General features: G+C 45.0%; 1 protein-coding gene across 7 annotated transcripts in view; it reads left to right on the forward strand.

The window, feature by feature from the left end:
* The first annotated feature begins 436 nt into the window (after nucleotides 1-436).
* VPS26C (VPS26 endosomal protein sorting factor C) overlaps nucleotides 437-18,835 on the forward strand; it is a 43,060-nt gene continuing 24,661 nt past the window's right edge. Inside the window, exons 1-9 of one of the 7 annotated variants that reach the window (XM_085859947.1) lie at nucleotides 437-921; nucleotides 4,291-4,426; nucleotides 6,637-6,751; nucleotides 8,656-8,855; nucleotides 9,057-9,187; nucleotides 10,097-10,244; nucleotides 11,434-11,539; nucleotides 12,025-12,100; nucleotides 13,210-17,450. In XM_085859947.1, coding sequence (XP_085716073.1) covers nucleotides 4,318-4,426; nucleotides 6,637-6,751; nucleotides 8,656-8,855; nucleotides 9,057-9,187; nucleotides 10,097-10,244; nucleotides 11,434-11,539; nucleotides 12,025-12,100; nucleotides 13,210-14,181 — 1,857 coding nt within the window. In that variant the 5' untranslated portion in view covers nucleotides 437-921; nucleotides 4,291-4,317 and the 3' untranslated portion in view covers nucleotides 14,182-17,450. Of the gene's footprint in view, nucleotides 922-4,290; nucleotides 4,427-6,636; nucleotides 6,752-8,655; nucleotides 8,856-9,056; nucleotides 9,188-10,096; nucleotides 10,245-11,433; nucleotides 11,540-12,024; nucleotides 12,101-13,209; nucleotides 17,451-18,835 lie in introns of those variants that run through there. The other 6 variants (XM_085859949.1, XM_085859948.1, XM_085859945.1 and 3 more) reach the window with 6 other exon arrangements.

The following is an 18,835-nucleotide window of genomic DNA, read 5'->3' on the forward strand; positions in this document are numbered from 1 at the left end:
GCTCCATGAATCATGATCCCTTACTGAAACTTACGTGGATACCTCGAGACCTGGGAGGACTCCGCTCCGCCTTCTGAAGCCGCATTTGGAGCCAACAACCAACGACACACAAGCGATTATTTTTGGGAATTACAGTGATTACAATGAAAAAAAATGTAAAGTGTCAACTAAGTGTAAACATCGTATACAGCGGGAAGTGATGAACCAAACAAGGCCCTCATGCGTTGTGCTCTCTTGGACGGACAAGCAATAAACCGTTAAGGTGACTCGTTGGCCGTTGGGAATGAAAATTGAATCACTTGGTTAAAATTCGCGGAAAACAAATAATTCGCACAGGAGTCAGCGCCGCCGGAGGGGGAGGGGGCGGGGCTAATCGTGGGGGCGGGGCTAATCGTGGGGGCGTGGCCTACGCGGGAGGCGTGTCCAGCCAACCGAATTCCGATCGATAAACGAAGTACTCAGAAGACACGACCTGCACTCGCTGTTTGTCAAGTCGTGTCTTGCTTGCTCCTTCCCTTTAATGTACAAAGAGTGAGCGAGTGCACATTCGATGAGGGTTCAACTCCCTCTCAGTAGGTTTCCTTAAAGAAATTCGCTAGTGGCGATGCGTCATCATCGACAATCGGCGTGTTCGTCTGGTTTGCGGTATGTCGCGAACGCGAAACGTGTCGCACGTACAACCGGGTAGTCGTGTCGCTTCAATCGCTGCCCAGTACGACGTGCTACAAAGCCTTGCTACCTTCACTACGCTCGTTTCGTTTTAACGCCGTCAAAGTCGCTTTCACCCTCCATTGTGATACATGATCACCACCAGATCACCACCAGATCACCACCAGATCACCACCCTCACCTCTGCGCACGTTTCTTGTCCACCTGCTCACTCGTGCTCACCTTGGTGTACCTTGCCTCTGATAATTACAGGTGTTTACAATTCTTTTTTTTTTCCTTTCATTCACTTTACTTGGCTTGATTGTCGATGTACTACTTATACTACTAACCAAGTAAACGAACTACCTTTACTACCCCCCCCCCCTTTTAAGGAAGTTTTCACTACTTTGATTAATATCGCTTTTGTTCCCAATTAAAGTTTTTGTTTCCACCTTATCTGGAAATGAGATCTTTGATGAAGGAACAAAGAGCGAATCAGAAGTTATCACGAACTCGACCAGATGGGTATTTTAACCACTGTTCACGGGTTGGGGGTGGGGGTCATTGTCACGGATAAAGGTCATGAATGATATTTAGAGGTCATTGTCAAAGTGTGAGATACTGACAACCTGGAGGATGATCTCAACACCAACTACAAGGACACGCGGTAGAGCGCACCTCTCTCTGTCTCTCTCTGTCTCTCTCTCTCCCCCCACCAGGTTGAACAGGTCACCGTTTGTATCCCACTGATGGGGCGGATCTGGATTCAGACCTGAACCAAAATCGAATCGGCTTGTTCTTGTTAAACGCACAACCTGTCCTTGTCAAACGCACAACCTGTCCACCAAGTTTCGTCCAAATCCATCCACAACCTTTTTGAGATATCGTCCTATGTATAGTTATTGGTCGATCCTGTCGTTCGGTGGTGAAGGATCACTCAAAGAATTCTCAGATCCGGATCCGAATCTTCACTAAAATCGAATCGTCTTGACCTTGTAACAGACCAAAACTGTCCACGAAGTTTTGTCCGAATCCGTCCATAACCATTTTGAATATCATTGTGTTGATGTATATATGTATATCTATATCGAGATGCCTGGTGTTGGCTTAATGGTTCGGGTGGTGGACTTGGTATCCTTGGTATCCTAGGTATCCTAGCATCCTGAGTTCAAATCCCACTCAGCTGTTGAATTAATACCCGGTGGGGTTGACTTTGCCGATTATCCTTCCGAGGTCGGCAAAATGAGTGCCACCTTGCTGGTATCCTGTGGCGGAGTGGCGACCCGTCCGGGATTGTGTCCAATCGCCAAGGAGACTGCTTAGGCAGCACCAACGCTCTGTACAGAGTATGGTCCTAATGGATGGATTATATATATATATATATATATATATATATATATATATATATATATATATATATATATATATATATATAGCCTGGTGTTGGCGCAGTGGTTAGGGTAGCGGCTTGGGATCCAAGAGGTCCTGAGTTCAAGCCCCGTTGGGCCACTGAATTAATACACCAGGGGGTTTACTCAGCCTGTCATCCTTCCGAGGTCGGCGAAATGAGCACCAGTATACTGGGCTGGTGTATACCCCGGTTAAAATAGGTGTACCATATCCCTATGTCGTAAGAGGCGACCAGGGTTGCGTCAGGAAGGGCATCCGGCGTAAAACATGTGCCAAATCACTATGCGGATCATACGGATGATCCGCTGTGGCGACCCCTAACGGGAGCAGCCGAAAGAAGAAGAAGAAGAAGATATATATATATATATATATATATATATATATATATATATGTATATATATATATATATATATATATATATATATATATATATATGTATATATCGTTTTTGGCCCTATCACTCATCCCTCAATGGTGAATAATCACTTTTGATGTATATTTTTTTTAAATTCGTGCTTCCAGATCCAGATCTTCATCAAGATCTCACTTTAATGGATTAAATGTGGATGTCACTGAAACTCCAAAATCGATGTTGTAGAAATAGCTCACCACCTTTGGTATTTGCTGGTATTATAAATCTACTTCCTTTGTTACCTCCACCACCTGGTTATGTTTTCACCTCTGTTTGTCTGTCTACTTGTCTGTCTGTGAACAGGCTATCTCAAAAAGTTGATGGATTTGGACAAAACTTAGTGCAAAGGTTGCGTGTGTGACGAGGAAGAATTTATTCCATTTTGTTGAATATTTCTTTCAACAATTATAAAGTGCATTTTCAAGTCTGTGCCGCAGCACATTGCCCACCGCACATGGGCCGAGAAGGGTACTTCCACCCGGAGGTGCAGGCGTGCCCGGTCGTCTAATCAATTCGTCCTGGTCATCCACCCAAGCTGTCCACCAAGTTTCATCTGAATTGTCCATAACTTTATGAGTCATCCTGCTCACAGTTAGATAAATAGGGGTGACAACCTAACCTCTGTCCACCTTTGGTGGCAGAAGTAACAAATAATTATACTTATCGAGATTGATTTGCATCGATGGAGATCTAATGGAGACTGGCTCCTTTGTTTTGGAATCGCTCTAAACCTTTCACGAATAGGAGGCGGCACAGAATGTGTGACTATGACAATGTTTGAAATGAATGTTTAAACTGATAGTTGGGTCTCTAATGACCCCACACTAACTGTCATGGGGCAGCTTTTCAAGAGAGCTGTTCACCACCATCTCGGTCAAATCCCACCACCCATCCAAAAACCATGATCCTTTCTACCCACGTTAACCCCTCCAACCCCAAAATTTCCAGTTCTTTTTTTTTCTTCCAAAGAGTTTGTTTCTATATCCATCTTGTACACTTCCTGCTGTCTCTCATACCCCTCATTCGTACATGCATCCCTTGTATGTCCGTCTCTGTCTATTTTGTCCCTCAGCCCTACTGTTGGTCACCACCCCACCCTCCCCTTCCCTATTCCTGCTGGCTGTTCCTTTTGTTCTTTTGCATCCTGATTCGTTCTGTGTTCTACTTCTTCCATGAGTTTTGACTTTGCATGCAAAAAGAGGTCATTTTATCTTATAAATATGAGGTGAAGCCATAAAACTGCATCGAGAGACTCGGACTTGATTAGAAACACCCCAAGTTGTCACTATCAACCTGGAAATTGGACTGAGTCAGGACTCGAGTGCTGAGACTGAACCCCACACCAAGGTGAATCAGTCATGGTGGTTGTTTTAAATTCTCAATAACTATTATCTCGTGTACTTTTCAAAGGAAAGCAAATTCCAGGTATTGAGTCATTCGAACTCAGATATGCAAATCAGCACTATGTGGCGCACAAAAGGTAAGGCACCTGTGACTATTCCCGATGGTGAGAACATCAGTCGGACTCGGGCCAAAAACTTCCCACGGCCAACCCCACAAGAATGTGGGAATAGTTGTAGCGGTGAAATAGGTGAGAACATCAGTAAGACGTGCACGTACATCCAGCTTGATCATGAAGTACACCTGGAGCTGAAGGAGAGCAATAACTTGGCAAGAATGTTTCCCTTGTGATTTTCCACTTATTCTGTCTTAACAATACTGAGTAGATTAACCATCTGTGTTTATAGAAGCATAAGGCCTGAAAAGTTTTCCTAATAAGTACAATTTTCTGGATGGTGGAATGTTGTCTCCCTCACAGATTGGCCAGATAGACTTGAGGTCGGGGATGGGGGTGGTGAAGATGGAGTCGAAGGAGGAAAGGCTCAGAGTGCTGTGTTCGTACTGCATGTTGTGGGTCTTTTGGATCTTTCTCACCTTACATGCTGCGGAATCTGGTGATTACGTGTGTCTGTGTGTCTGAGATGGGTTTTTTTGTTTTGTTTTTATTCATTCACGAGCAAATACAACCCGTTGCTTCGCTGACCGGAATATTAAAGGAGGGGAGCGAGGAGAAGAGGGAGTAGGGAGGGGAGCGAGGAGGAGAGGGGGAGGGAGATTGAGGCAGGGAGGAGGAGTGAGGAGTGAGGTGGGGGAGTGAGGAAGCAGGAGAGAATGTGGAGTGGAGGGGGAGTAACGAGGGGTGGGGGAGGGAAGACAGCGTGAATAGAAGGGAAGGCAGTGTGAGGGGAGGGTCCATCCTGACATCATCATGGTTCATACATGTGCGGAGATAACCACCATCCGGGCATAACCACCTTCCAGATACTTTCGGAAACAGAAAGAGAGAGAGAGAGAGGTGTGAGAGGATGGTGCACTGTATTAGGAGGGGGAGGAGTGAGGATGGGACAAAGAGAGGGAGAAGGAGAGGGTTGGGGTAGTGGGGGTAGGTGAGTTAGCAGAGAATATGTTATACTTTATGAGCAACACACACACACAATTGTTGTATGACAGGGAGAAAACGTTTGGCTCTGTAATTGAGAAAACGCGTCACTGTGGCAAACTGCTCAGAAATCGAGTGTTATCAAATATATTTTGCTTTGACACTCACAAAGAGAAAGCGCACCGAGCCGTATAAAATAAACATTTGCTTTTGAAGCAGTCACGAGGACAAAGGACAATGTGATCGCTTGTACGCTGCTGAGGTTAAAAATTTATAACTTCCAAAATATGGGATGAAATTTTGCCACCATGGTGCACATGTAACCAAGCATGCAGGCATTCGCTCACACCTCACACCTGTGGAGTGTCCCTAAATTACAGATGCAATATACCCATATATGTACCTCCACATTGTAGCAACTGCTGACTGCACATCCCGATCACGACACAAACTGTACGACCATCAACTGTAGGGTGCTTGGCAAGCGGCTTAAGCACCCAAGAAAGCACCCCAATTAAATGGTTGCAGAGCGATAGCTATGTCGAAATTACACAACTGAACATTTTCTTAGGAGTCAGAACTGCTGCTAAGTTCAATTCTGGAGCTGATATTTTGTAATTCGGCTTAGTTTAAGAGATTCTCGAGAGTATGGCACGTGCGGAAATGAAATACAGCCACGAATCCTGGCGTGTCTGGGCGTTCATTAGCATTGCAATGCACCCAGTGATTTGTAGCTCTGATGAACAGGAATTCGATGATATGAGTGAGGAAAGTGGAAAAAAAAACAAAAAACTTTTTCATCAAGAAATTGTTGTGGCCTGTTCCAAGTCATTGAATGGTTGAGCAGGCCAAAAAAACGTGGCGGTTTCAGACCCCAGCGAAGAAACCCAAGATACACCTTAAGACCTCAGAGAGTGAGGTGACCGAAGATACGCCTGATGAAGGATATAATTAAATAAGGCCGTTCATTATCTTCAAAAGGGGTGTTTTAATTAACCCAAACACCCAATTTTCACTCCTGCACTTTCTTGGAGATTTTTTTAGTATGCATGCAAAGTTTACGGCTGATAGGTTTCATAGTTTTGGACTTATGGAGGAGACACTCTGACTGACATGCGCGCGCCTGCGCTTGCACGCACACACACACACACTGACATTTATTGGAATTTATTTATTTATTCTTGAAGTGGTTTCATTTAAGGTTATTGTGGTATATGCTCTCTTCAAATTTTGCAGATCACACAATTTTGTATTTCTATTATTATGATTATTGTTGTTGTTGTTATAGTTTGCCTCGCCCGTTCCCGAAGGGAGGGGAGAAACTATTGAAATCCATTTGTGTGTGAGTCCGCACATAGATGTACCTTAATGCCCTGTCGATAACGTTTTCTATTCGATGCTCCTGGTGGTACGTTCTAAACCGGTACGTTATAAGTAATCATTTCCCTCTAGTAACTCAACCCCCTTGACCTTCCTCCGAATGTTTCCACACCTGTCGATGACTTTTTATTTGCTGTGTTCTTTACCATGAAAATACAAATGCTTAATATTCCTTTGTTTGTTAGAAACATTAAATTGTCAACAAACCATATCATTGAGATGTTGGGTTCAAGGTATGATGTGTTCGAAGGACGGAACAATTGGCGTGTGAGGGTAATTGTAATGGTGGAAGTGTGATCTCCCTTACAAAGCCACAAAGTGGTGATGACTCTGTGCTTGTGGTAGGATCAACTGGTGTGCGCTGCATGGCTCTCTACGGCCCAACCACACGCCATCTTCAATGCTCGTTACCCAATGGGACGGAGCAGACTCTTCGGTTTGAGGCTTTAGATAACGAGAGGTATCATGATTGGCTTTTGACTACTCATCTTGGTTCTGATTTGCATGAAACTTCCTCCTTGACACAACCACTGCTTTTCCTGTATATCCTTTCATGTTCTGCTTTTCTTTTTCTTGTTTTTTTTTTTTTTGTCCACACCATTTATTGATACAGATATTAATGTTGTCAAAGTAGAAACGATGAGTTTATTGATCTTTTATTTATTTATTTATTTATTTCTCCCTTCCCCCCCCACCCCCCCTCCACTTTTTATCCTTGTCTGTCGCACAATTAACCATGACGCTTTCCATGTGTTGAACGCGATCTGATGTTTGCAAATTAATTATATTGTTTAATATGTTTACAAATTACCATTTCCATTTGCCTGAGTTTTGCAGACGTTTATAATTCCCTCTTGGACTAATACTCGTGATTGAAATCCCAAATCGTTGAGTTTGGGGTATCCTTGTTTCCATGGCAATATGGTGCATTTCATACGTTTCCCCACCCCTCCCTTCCCACGCTCCTCCGTGTTTATGGGAGTTTATTATTCCCCGAAAAGATGCCATATCTATCTTTGTTCCACATTCGCACCCCCAGCCCAATTAATCGGAACGTCACTCAGATTTGCACTTTGGTACTGTTTAATGCTCTAACCGCCAGGGATTACAAACGGGTTCACACACATATATATATATATATATATATATATATATATATATATATATATATATATATATATATTTCTATATCGGGACGTATTATGTGATACCGGTCGTCCGTCTGTCTCTGTCCGTCTGTCTCTCCATCCGTCCGTTCCTGTCCGCACTCTAACTCCCAAAGTTTTCAACTTTCACGTTTCATATTTGGTACATAGGTACTGACTGTGGAGACGGCGTGTCGTGACATACATTCGTCATCTAAAGTGGTTGCCATGGCAACCAGGATGCTGTTTTCCATGTAGTAGCACAATTCTGTATATACCTTCTTGTTCGGGCGTATATTGTGCTCACTTGCACTCTTGTTAATATTAGGTTTTCCAATGAGTACTGGCAGAAATGGTTTGGCACTCACGAAAAAAAAAAAAAAATTCAACTTCGAGCACGCTCGTCTGCTTTCCCAAGCACAACTGTGATTTTTGAAGTGCCTCTCAGCTTTGTATGCATCTTACTCCTCTGTATGCGCTCTCTCAGAACAGCTACTCCAAACAAGACCAGGAATCAAACCCCAATCCTCCAGAAAACTGTCCCAGTGCTCTGCAATCTGAGCTATCCGCATGTCCCACAGGCTGGACACGCAATTCTCCCACATATAGATGCCACTCTCTTTTCTCGGCTGCTTCCGGGACACTCGCTGCCAACCATCATTCCGAAGAGAAAAACGTAGTTTTTAGGGACGTCATAAAGGACGCATCAAGAACGAATGTAACGTGTGAAATAAGGTGGCGTAAAAGACGGTGCATCAGCAGCGGTAAACTTCCGAATAAATGTTTTTTTTTTTTTCTCCACCCTTTAAGACCGTTATTTTATTTCAACACTGGAACACAAATTGCCTCGTCTCCACTGCGAAAACCCTAGCAGTATTTGGGCAAAATTTTGTGCCGTCTCGAACAATCAAATTTGTTGCACACTCTGAAGGCGGAGTTGGCAGAAGGTTCAGCTCTGTGCAGTTCCGTTTGACCCATCATTTTTTGTATGGTTACCATCGCGCAGCCTTTCGAAGTTCACGAACAATTAAGCTCGTGGAGATCGTGCTCGGAAACGCAAAGCAAGAGTTTAAAGGACCCTCCTCATGTCCTTTTTATCAAGACTGCATGATGTAAGGTGTTCTATGAACTTTCCAGGTTTGTTTTGTTGTTGTCGTTTTTTTTTAATCCTGGCACATCTGAGGTTGAAATCTTAGTTGAGTTGTTGTCATTTGCGCAGTGGTTATTGTATACCCACCAATTCCAGTCCTGGCTCCTGCCCATGTTTCACGGCCAATCGGAACGCCACCTGTCCTGTTGCGCAATGTGAGGAACCTGAGACTCGTCTGAGACACTGGTGCACCTTCAACGTGTACCTGGCCAGCCGTGTTGGAGGAAGGGAAACGAAGGTCCTCTCGAAATTTGATCCAACGCATAATGGTAAAAGACCAAGTTAAATCCCTCATGACCCTTGGCTTTTGTCGCTTGCTGGCCGGTTGTGTTTAACTGTATAATTTTAGGATTTTGCTTCGTCCGTTTGCGGTGTGGTGCTTTCGTTAATTGATTTGCTTTGGCGGTGTGATGGTTTCGCATGGCAGTACACTTTTGTTATTTGATGTGGTCACTTGTGTGTTGTCGCAGTGGTGCCACCCGCACCCCACTCGGTGACCATCCAGGACGGCATGGTCACCTGGAAAAGTCCGGCCGCTGTGTACCTGAAAAAGTATAATTTCCAGGTTGATTTCCGCAAGTTGCCTGATGGGAAATGGCAGGTATGTGTTGCACGTGGGGCAACTGTGTGTATTTCTTTTTATCAACACGTTTGCGTTTTCATATCGAGCAGCGATTCTCACCTCACTTTGGTACTCTGGAGTAGAATCCCAGGGTTTTTACGATTGAATCTTGAATTGTTTGACTTATTCCTTCCCACTCATTGCCCATTGTCAACACACTCATTACTGAGCTGTCTCACCTGGGTTTGAATTCCGACCCGAGCTATAAATCTCCATCCTGGTGTTTTGCGGGCAGGTTATTAATGTGAGCCGTCCCTTGGATGGACGTTAAACGGGCGTCCCATCTGCCGGCATTAGTTGGTGGATGCTAATCACCCCACAGTGTCCTTCAATAAGGGGGGGTGCATCAGCAGCACTGCCACAACCCTGTGAGAACTGATGTTAACCCACAATCATGTGCTCCATACGAACGACGATGACCCACTTCCCAAAATGTTTCGTTCATCCGGCGGGGTTATTTAACATGATTAATTATGCAGATATTGTTGTTACACCGAGGAACATTTGCATGATTCGTACTTGTAAATTCTGTCATTCTCACAAAAGAACATTGGAATCATTTGATGCTTGGTGTTGGCTTAATGGTTAGGGTGGTGGGCTTGGGATCCAAGGATCCTGAGTTCAAATCCCATTCGGCTGTTGAATTAATACCAGGTGGGGTTGACTCTGCCTGTCTTCCTTCCGAGGTCGGCAAAATGAGTACCAGCTTGTTGGTATCCTGTGTCGGAGTGGCGACCCGTCCAGGATTGTGCCCAATAGCCAAGGAGACTGCTTAGGCAGCACCGACGCTCTGCACAGAGTATGGTCCCCCATGGATGGATGGAATCATTTCCATTCTAATTGCTATTGTTTTTCTTTTCTTTTCTTTTTTTTCTGTCTGTGCCGCAGCAGTCTAAGAAGGAAACATCGGACTTGTTATCTTTTGTTCCAATAAATTTGAAGCTCATGGTGCGAGTTCGAGCCAGGCCGAAAGATTATGAAGGATTTTGGAGCAGCTGGAGTCCTGTCGTCTTCTCCCAGGAAACTGTACCACCAGGTTAGGCCAAAAACCAAGCAGGGTTATATCCAGATGGTTAGCAAGGGTTGACAGCACCCTGTACGAGGTTCCACATTGTGCCCCTTCCGTTTCAGTTATGTCGTTGAAGAGCATCTCTGGGATGGGAAAAGTGTCCTTGGGTTTATCGAGCAACCCTTGAAGTAAAATTCCCTCACTTTTGAGAGACGTCCAATGAGGATGATTATTACGACTGTATTGGATGATTTATCGCTTCAGTCAACGTTGCCATTAAAATGAGGAGCCAGAGGGAAAAGATGGGCATCTTTTAAATCCCCGTGCCCTGGGGTAACCGGACCTGGACCTTCGACTGCTCTGTTTTGAAATGGCAATTTGAGCCTTCGACATTCCTCCAAAGTGAAACGATTCCTGGGGTTTCCTGTTGCCTGTTGGTGCCCAGGATAGTGTTGATAGCTATTGATAACGGATTAACCATTGATTTGTGTTATTTACCAAGCAAATTTATTTAAATTTCTTTGATTACCCTAAATTCTCTATATGGGAAGCCACACCCCTCCCCATCCTCCCAGTAATGATGAAACCGGTCGATGGGTTTGCACCGATGAGAAATGCGGGGACCCTGCTTGCCATATGTGAGAGCTCTGGCTTGCATATTTTGATGCTATTTCGAAATGTTTGACTGTCAGTGTGGTCGTCAAAAATGTGTATAAGATGGTGTCCCTTGTGTTCATTGCATTGATTAACTCGAACGGCACTCGGTGGAGCGCGTACCTCCGTCAGGCAGACCACTTTACGTTTTGTATCCCACTGATAGGCCGGATCTGGATCCGGACCTGAACCAAAATCGAATCGGCTTGTTCTCGTCACCCACCCCCAACTCATCCACCAAGTTGTCATCCGTCCACAAGTTTTTGAGACCGTGCGATATATCGTTTTTGGCCACATCTCTCGATGGTGAAGAATCATTAAAAAAAAAAAATTATTGTACCTGGATCTGGATCTTCACCAAAATCGGACCACTTCATCCTTGCCACACACCCAACCTGTCCATCAAATTTGGCCTGAATGTGTCCATAACCTTTTGAGATATCCTGCTGACAGATAGACGGGGGTGAAAACGCAACCTCCGCCCACCTTCGGTGGCGGAGGTCATTAGTGCGTGCAGTTTATAAATGATGCTTTAATTTCCATGTCGGTGTGTTTTTGCCAGGTCCCAGCAACGATGACACAGACTGGCTTTTTCTGCACTGCATCTTACCCCTGAGTGTAGTGTGTTCCTTCATTGCATCCATTGCATTGTACTTCCAAAGAGAGAGGTGAGTGGTGAGACGTGTGTGTGTGTGTGTGTGTGTGTGTGTGTGTGTGTGTGTGTGTGTGTGTGTGTGTGTGTGTGTGTAATGGGCATCTATAGAACATTTGGAATGCCCCTCATACATTAGAGGTTATTGAGGGGGCTTGCCAAGGATAAACTGTCTCAGCAGCCATATGTGTCTGAAGATGTGAAAGGAGTTCTTCTTCTTCTCTTCTATTGGGGACTGAGAGTGGGGGGAGGGGGGGAGTAGGGGAAGGAGCGGGCAAATGAGGGAATAGTAAGATACAAGATGATGAACTATCTGGGATTGTTGCTGAAAAAAGGCAAGTGTGAAAGTACCCAAATGTGCAAAAATTATAATGCAATGACGGGCAACAAGAAATCTTCGTAGAATAGTCCTGAAGTTGTGAAACCATTGGCACAGCTTGGATCAGTTGTGTGTGATTGTATCATTATTATGATCATAATTATCATTTTGTTGTTGCGCAGAATCAGGCACAAGATATGGCCGACCATTCCTGACCCGAAGCACTGGCTGGAGCGTGTACTGCCAACTGGCAACAAAGTTAGTAATAAAATCGACACCACTAAATAAAAAATGAAAGCACCACCATGTGGTATTGCTGCCCAGCAAGCAAGGCTCAGGTCGAACAATTCCACCACCGAGTGGTCTTCATCGGGGACTCAAGCACTACTCGGCTGAAACACCCAACCTGAGCCTTGCCCCATGGGCAGCTGCACCATTTGGTGGTGCTTTCATTTTTCTTTATATAGATCTTTTACTACTACTATTACTACTACTACTACTACTACTACTACTACTACTACTACTACTACTACTTTAATGACCTCAATTGGTTGGCTGGGGAATGTTTTTAACGAAGTCTTTCATGAAGCGGTGAGCCGGGCCTGACACTTGACTGAAAGTGGCAGGAATTTGTCATTTGTTCAGGGTGCTGGAGATAACTCAGCGACTCTTCGTGAAGGACACAGAGATCTTTAATTTCCACTAACTAATGCTTTAACATCCATCCGAGGGACATCCCGCACACGCTGAATTGCCATTCCTGCAAAACACCAGGATGGTAGTTCATAGCTGTACCGGAATTTGAACCCAGGCGAGATGGCTCAGAGGGGAGTGTGCACACCTCTGGACTATCCTGCCAGCCCATGGATCTTCGCAACCCATTTATTTTATTTTATTTTTAAATCCTTATTTATTTATTTATTTATTTATTTATTTATTTATTTATTTATTTATTTATTTATTTATTTATTTATTTATTTATTTATTTATTTATTTATTTATTTATTTATTTGTTTATTTGTTTATTTGTTTATTTATTTATTTGTTTATTTATTTGTTTATTTATTTATTTTTAACCACCCTCATTGGGACTGGTTGAGGACATGTATTGCAAGGCAATTGTCACTTTTATTATACTCATTTACTTACCTTCACTTGTTGGTTGATTCGTTTAATCTCACTTTGACCAACACTCTAACAAGATTACTGTTTTGTGTAATTTTTCTTCATGAGGTGCCATCACAGTGTATCTCGATTTATTTTGAAGTTTAATCCTCTATTTTTGCTTGGAAACTATTTGTAACTATCTCTATGTCTCTTGTTCTGTCTTGCATCTTTCTCACCACCCTCTCCCCCCCCCCCCTTAGTTATTTTCAGTTGCATTCAAGACCCCAACTGCTTTTTGTGAAGCTCCATTCATCCCTGTAGAAATAGTCCAATCCCTGACATCCATTACTTCCATTCTGCCCTCTGCTGAAGAATCCAGTCTCCATGAATACTTTGGTGAAGATCATTGTGGTGACAAAGGGACGACGGGCTTGACGTACGTGGCCGTATGTTCAACCGGACAGGTTGTTGGTGCCTGTTTGCCTGAACATCCTGGGTCTGAATCCAAAGACCTCCCTGCAGAAACGTATGGAGAAGATGCATGGAGGATGCCAGCGTTTGAGGCCTACATCTCAGCTGAGGATATGTCAAAAGCAGCCAAGCAGGCCTCAGACCATGGGTTCATACCTGCATTTGACTTGCAAAGTTTTTTACACAAACAGACGTCACCATCAAACCCACTGACCGGACAGCCATACATCGCTGAAGCACTTGTGAGAAATGCAGATTTCAAACAACCTTGTACTGCCAATGGTTTTGTTCCTGAAACTTTTGTTCCAGCTTCACTCCAACAGGAACCAACAGGCTTTGAGTGCAAGCGCAATGAGGAGTCTGCCACCGAACAAACCTCTCAACAATGCTTGGTAGGAGAGGGTGGCTCTGGTGATGCCATGGTGTTCCTGCTCGGCCCAGTTCACCGTAGCAGCCTAGATAGCACGAGAGAGGAGCCGTTCAAAGATTTAGCACCTGTGCACCATGATGGTCCAGTAATTTACGATACCCCTGAACTTGCCAACTTTGTGCTAGAATTTCCAAACGTGCAAACCATTTTGAATAGTCATCATCCATCAGGTGACAACGCTGAGGTTTCAACAACTCGGTTCCACCTTCTTGAGCCGTTGCCTACGTCTCTCAACAGAAGTGATGTGAGCACCTCGGAGATGGACCTGGATGATTACGCACAAATCTCTACGACACTGGGGCCCTGGGAGTTGGAAAGCTACTTAACATGACTGCCTTTCTGAGTCGACCGGTTTGTCAGGAAGTTGGTGAAAAGTTAAGGATGCTTTGTACGCCACATGAAGGACTTGCTTAATAATCATGGTGAAAAATATATGATGCAGGAAGCGGAGATTATGTCTCTCTGGCCCGAGCCATCACCCATCCAAACACTAAAACGCACATTTCATCAGCTGATCATGGCAATGGAGTAAGACAGCTGGTTATTATGTACTGAGAAACATCTGGGATTTTTCCTCTCTCCTGAAAGAGTTTGGGGGTAATGTGGGGCAACAAGGCACCGACACCAAGGATTCCATCCATCCATTAGGACCATACTCTGTGCAGAGCGTTGGTGCCGCCGAAGCAGTCTCCTTGGCTATTGGGAACAATCCTGGACGGGTCGCCACTCCGACACAGTATACCAGCATGCTGGCACTCATTTTGCCGACCTCGGAAGGATGACAGGCAGAGTCAACCCCACCTGGTGTTAATTCAACAGCTGAGCGGGATTTGAACTCAGGACCCTAGGATCCCAAGCCCACTACCTTAACCATTAAGCCAACACCAGGCATACCAAGGATTGAAAGAGTATTTTTGGATGGAAGAATAGGAGAGTGAGAATTGTATAAAACAAAAAGGGGATTTGAAGCACCCATATTGTGTCGAGTGGAAAAATGAAGTCCCCACCAATGAAACCACCTCGTAGGCTCGGTTCAGGTCCATACCGACTGAGCGGCTGGACGAGCTGGTGGTGCCTTCAGTTTGAAATACCGATCTTCTCGACCTCATCCAGTTTTTTTTTTTCTTTTGTTTGTGGATGTAAATTTTTTTTTATTTGATTTGATGATATTGGGAGGGGTGGGGGCCGAGGATGTGGGCTTATTGCTGATGCTGAGCACGTGGTTTCGGATGTATTCAAAAGGGCTTGGACATATTTGAAACCACCGGATGTTGGCCTCGTGTACAAAAATAAAATGTCCATAATCCATCAAAGGACTACAACTACCCCTCCCCCCCCATAATTTGATCATCTTTGTACAGTGTTGTGAAAGCCACTAATCACCAATAGTTTTCTCAGAATATATGACCTCGAGACTGTGCCAACTTCGCTGTCGACGTCCGGTCCTTGTGTCTTGTACCTGGTTGTCTATCTTGAGTCCTGACCAGGTACGTGACATTACGAGACCGTTATGGCTTAGTTTTAAGTACGTTTCGTGTTTGCTGAGTGGGGACTACAAGTACTACTCCCTGAAATATTTTTTATTTTATCGCTGTTTTTCTCACGTCCTGGTTGTTTTAGAAACCAGCATCCTGTGCACGAATGTTGTTGGAAATCTCGGTCGTAAAGCAAGCAGTGTTTGTGTGTCTTGGCCTTACCCAAAGAAGACCGTTCACATGAACATTCTGATTTGTTTATAGTGCAGAACCTGCTCCTGAGATGGCAAGAAGTGGAACTCCATGAATGCAAGACGACTTTTCTTTGCAGTCGAGGCAGGAATTTGTAATTTGTTCAGGGTGTCTGATAGCTCGCACATTTGCGGCGGACACAGTGGGATCTTTAACGTCCGCCAACGAATGCTGACAGATGGGCCGCCCGTTTATCGTTCACCCGAGGCACGGCACACACATTGATGCCTCGCACTGTATGCGAAACACCATTGTTGTAGTCTTAGCTTGGCTGAGATTCGAACTCGGACTGGACAGCTCGGATGAGTGCACACACCTCGAGGTTCTAGGGTATCTTACCATCCTAATAGTAAAGTACAGTAGGCATATGTAGCAAAGTAAAAGTTTTTTTTTTAAATCTAAAACGTCACTTAATATACCATACCTATGTTGACACTTCAAATGTTTGTGGTGTTGATGCCGTTACACATTCCTTTGTGATTCAAACCAAACATTCGGTGATATTTCCAACTACTGTGTTTGATTTTTTTGAATAAAAATCATACTTTTGTTTTTTTTTAATTCGGAGGAACCAAAAACCTTTTGTGTTATCTAATTATATTGTTGCGGTTGAGGAAATTCGCAAACAACCATTCAGGTCCCGTAGGTGAGATATCTCTGTAAGTACATGTGTAGTTAGCCCCAAACCCGTTGTTTAGAGGGAATAAATGTGATTCATTCGGGCTGCGACCCTTTAAGATAGCTGTTTTTCTGTTCTATCTTTATTTTGAACCAACCACGTCTCAACCGCCATCACACAACAACCACCAACCGCAACGCCGCTTCACAACAACAACAACGCCAACAGACACGACCTTTACCTTCACAACTCGCTCCTACAAACATCGCATCACCGCCATTCCAAACGGCACCATGGCCAGGCGTCGGGCTGTCCTGGACTCTTGCAAGATGCGCGCCGAGCCGCGGGTACAAAGTGCGGCCTTTCCGAGGAGAAGTCGGATCAGGAATGATACACGCCCACTTCTGATCCGTCCAATCAGCAAGCGCGGGGCGGTTTGGCCCCGCCTCCAGGCGCGTCGGAGTAGAATCGATATATGCAAATTCGAGGATCAGGGGAGATTCACGCCCCTTTTTCTCCGTCCAATGGGCGAGCGTGACTCCACCCCCGAACTCGTTCTGATCCAGAAATTTGAATATGGGATCTCCTACACCACTATAAAGCGCCGAGCGTGGGGCGAATTTAGTGAGTTTTGGGCTCGGGCGAGTTGGAGAAGTGTGGCAGCGGCAGAGTGTGGCAGCAGCAGTCAAGACGGGTCTGGAGGAGAGTCAGTCTGTCGGGGTTCGGAGCCTGTCGGGGAGCTGCAGAGAGGGGAAGCCGGGAGCGCGGTCGAGGTCGCAGTGGAGTCGCTCGTCGCGGGACCCAAGCAAGCCAGCTATCCTCTTTCCCCAGAGCATCAACAATTCCCCCCTTCCCCCCCCCCCCCCGCGCTGAGATAGTGCGGAAAGGGGGCCCCGTTCCCACCCCATTCCAAGCAGTGCCAACGAAACCCGCGGAGGAGCGCGGAGTCGGGGCACCGCCGCCACATTTGCGGCTCATCACAAGACGGGTAGGCTCCACCCGGTCTCGCGCCCACAGGCCCCGTCTGTCCCCTTGTCGTTGAGGGTGGCCCTTTTCTTTTGCTTTTGAGTAAATGTGTTGTCGGCGCCGTCTGTAAAGTAAAACTGTAAGTGTTGCCGTGTGCTCGTGTCGTCGGTCGTAGATCTGCATTGTTGTGTTTCTTTTGTAACATCTGCTTTTGGTGCATAATTGTTGTAATTGTATATGTGTGCTTTCCTTGTGCCGCGGAATAAATGTGCCTCATGTTGAACTGTTTTCCCGTTTCGCTTCGTCTTTTCTTTAATTGAATCTCCATCTTACTTCACGTAAAGGGTTGATAGTGGGCTAAATACGCCCGATAATTAATCAGAACCGTCGAGGTTGATGATAACACCGCTCGGTTATCCCGATAGTACGGAACGGGTCGCTTAAAGTGGCCCGTGTCAGGAGTCGACCTGCGGCGAGGTGCGATCGCCCGGTCTACCCTCCGTGTGGGTACTTAGGTCAATCGAATTTGGCGAACAACCCTATCCCACGCGGGGGGCCGATTGGCACGATCGTGGTGAGGCCGAAAGGCCCACCCGTGACTAGTTCCCGGCGTTGGTCCGAGAGGGTCATGACAGAATTGTCCGTCCGGTGGGCAACGTGCCGCGATTCGAGTTCTGTGGCCGCTCGCACGCCGGCGGGCGCGAATTCGCAACAATATACATATACACAGATAAAAAAAATATCGAGCCAGTTCGTTTTTGGACTCTTTGTTTGTATTAACTGACTGTCTTTGCCCCTTTGGTTGGACAGCTGGCACGACTCCTCCCACCATTGTAACCTGGAGAAAAAAAAAAGTTGCATCAGCAATTTTGTGAAGGTGACAGTACGCATAGGCCTCTGATGTCAGCCTATAGGCCAATGCAATTGGAACAAGAAAAAGAGCATTCAGAGATTGCAGACCCTCACCAGGAATTGTTTTATGTGGCGTTTGTGTACTGGTGTGTTACATAATTAATGAGTCATAATCAGAACTGCCACTTTATAACTGCTAACAGTGATGACCGGGTACCAAGACGTCCCGCTTTGATGTAACCCCACTTTGATTGGACACCTGACCCTGACCCATGATGTTTATTATTATTATTCAATTAAATTTAGAATGGGATTTAAAAAAATTCAATTCAGATCAAATGGAAAACCAAATCAGTACAATTCTGCATTGGAGTAATCACAAGGAACCCAAACAAGCAAAAAGAAAAGATGAAGTCATCAGGAGGAACCTGGATAGGAGTCACATTTCAACCGACTCTTCTACCCTCAAACCCATCCAGGCACAGCAAAGTGAGCGTTATTCAAAAAAACCCCCATATCAAAAAATGAAATAATTCTGGCTGTCAGACCATGTGTCCGATCAAGTTGAAATTTAGAACATGTATTCCCCATCACGATGAAATCATAATTGTGAAGTTTCAGATCGATTGATTAAGGGGTTCCAGAGAAAACAATATTTAATATTTTTCATCAATCTAATACGACTGCCAAACCATGTGTTCTACCAATTATTCCACAAAGCAGTGGGCCGAGAACACTGCCTTGGGGCACTCCAACCTTGACAGGGAGAGGAGATGAGGGGATTCCATTGAGTGACACACGTGGGCTATGAGACGAATGCA

This window comes from Eptatretus burgeri, chromosome 16, assembly GCF_056783735.1.
Source record: "Eptatretus burgeri isolate ZD-2024b chromosome 16, Ebu_testis_v1, whole genome shotgun sequence".
NCBI lineage: Eukaryota > Metazoa > Chordata > Myxini > Myxiniformes > Myxinidae > Eptatretus > Eptatretus burgeri.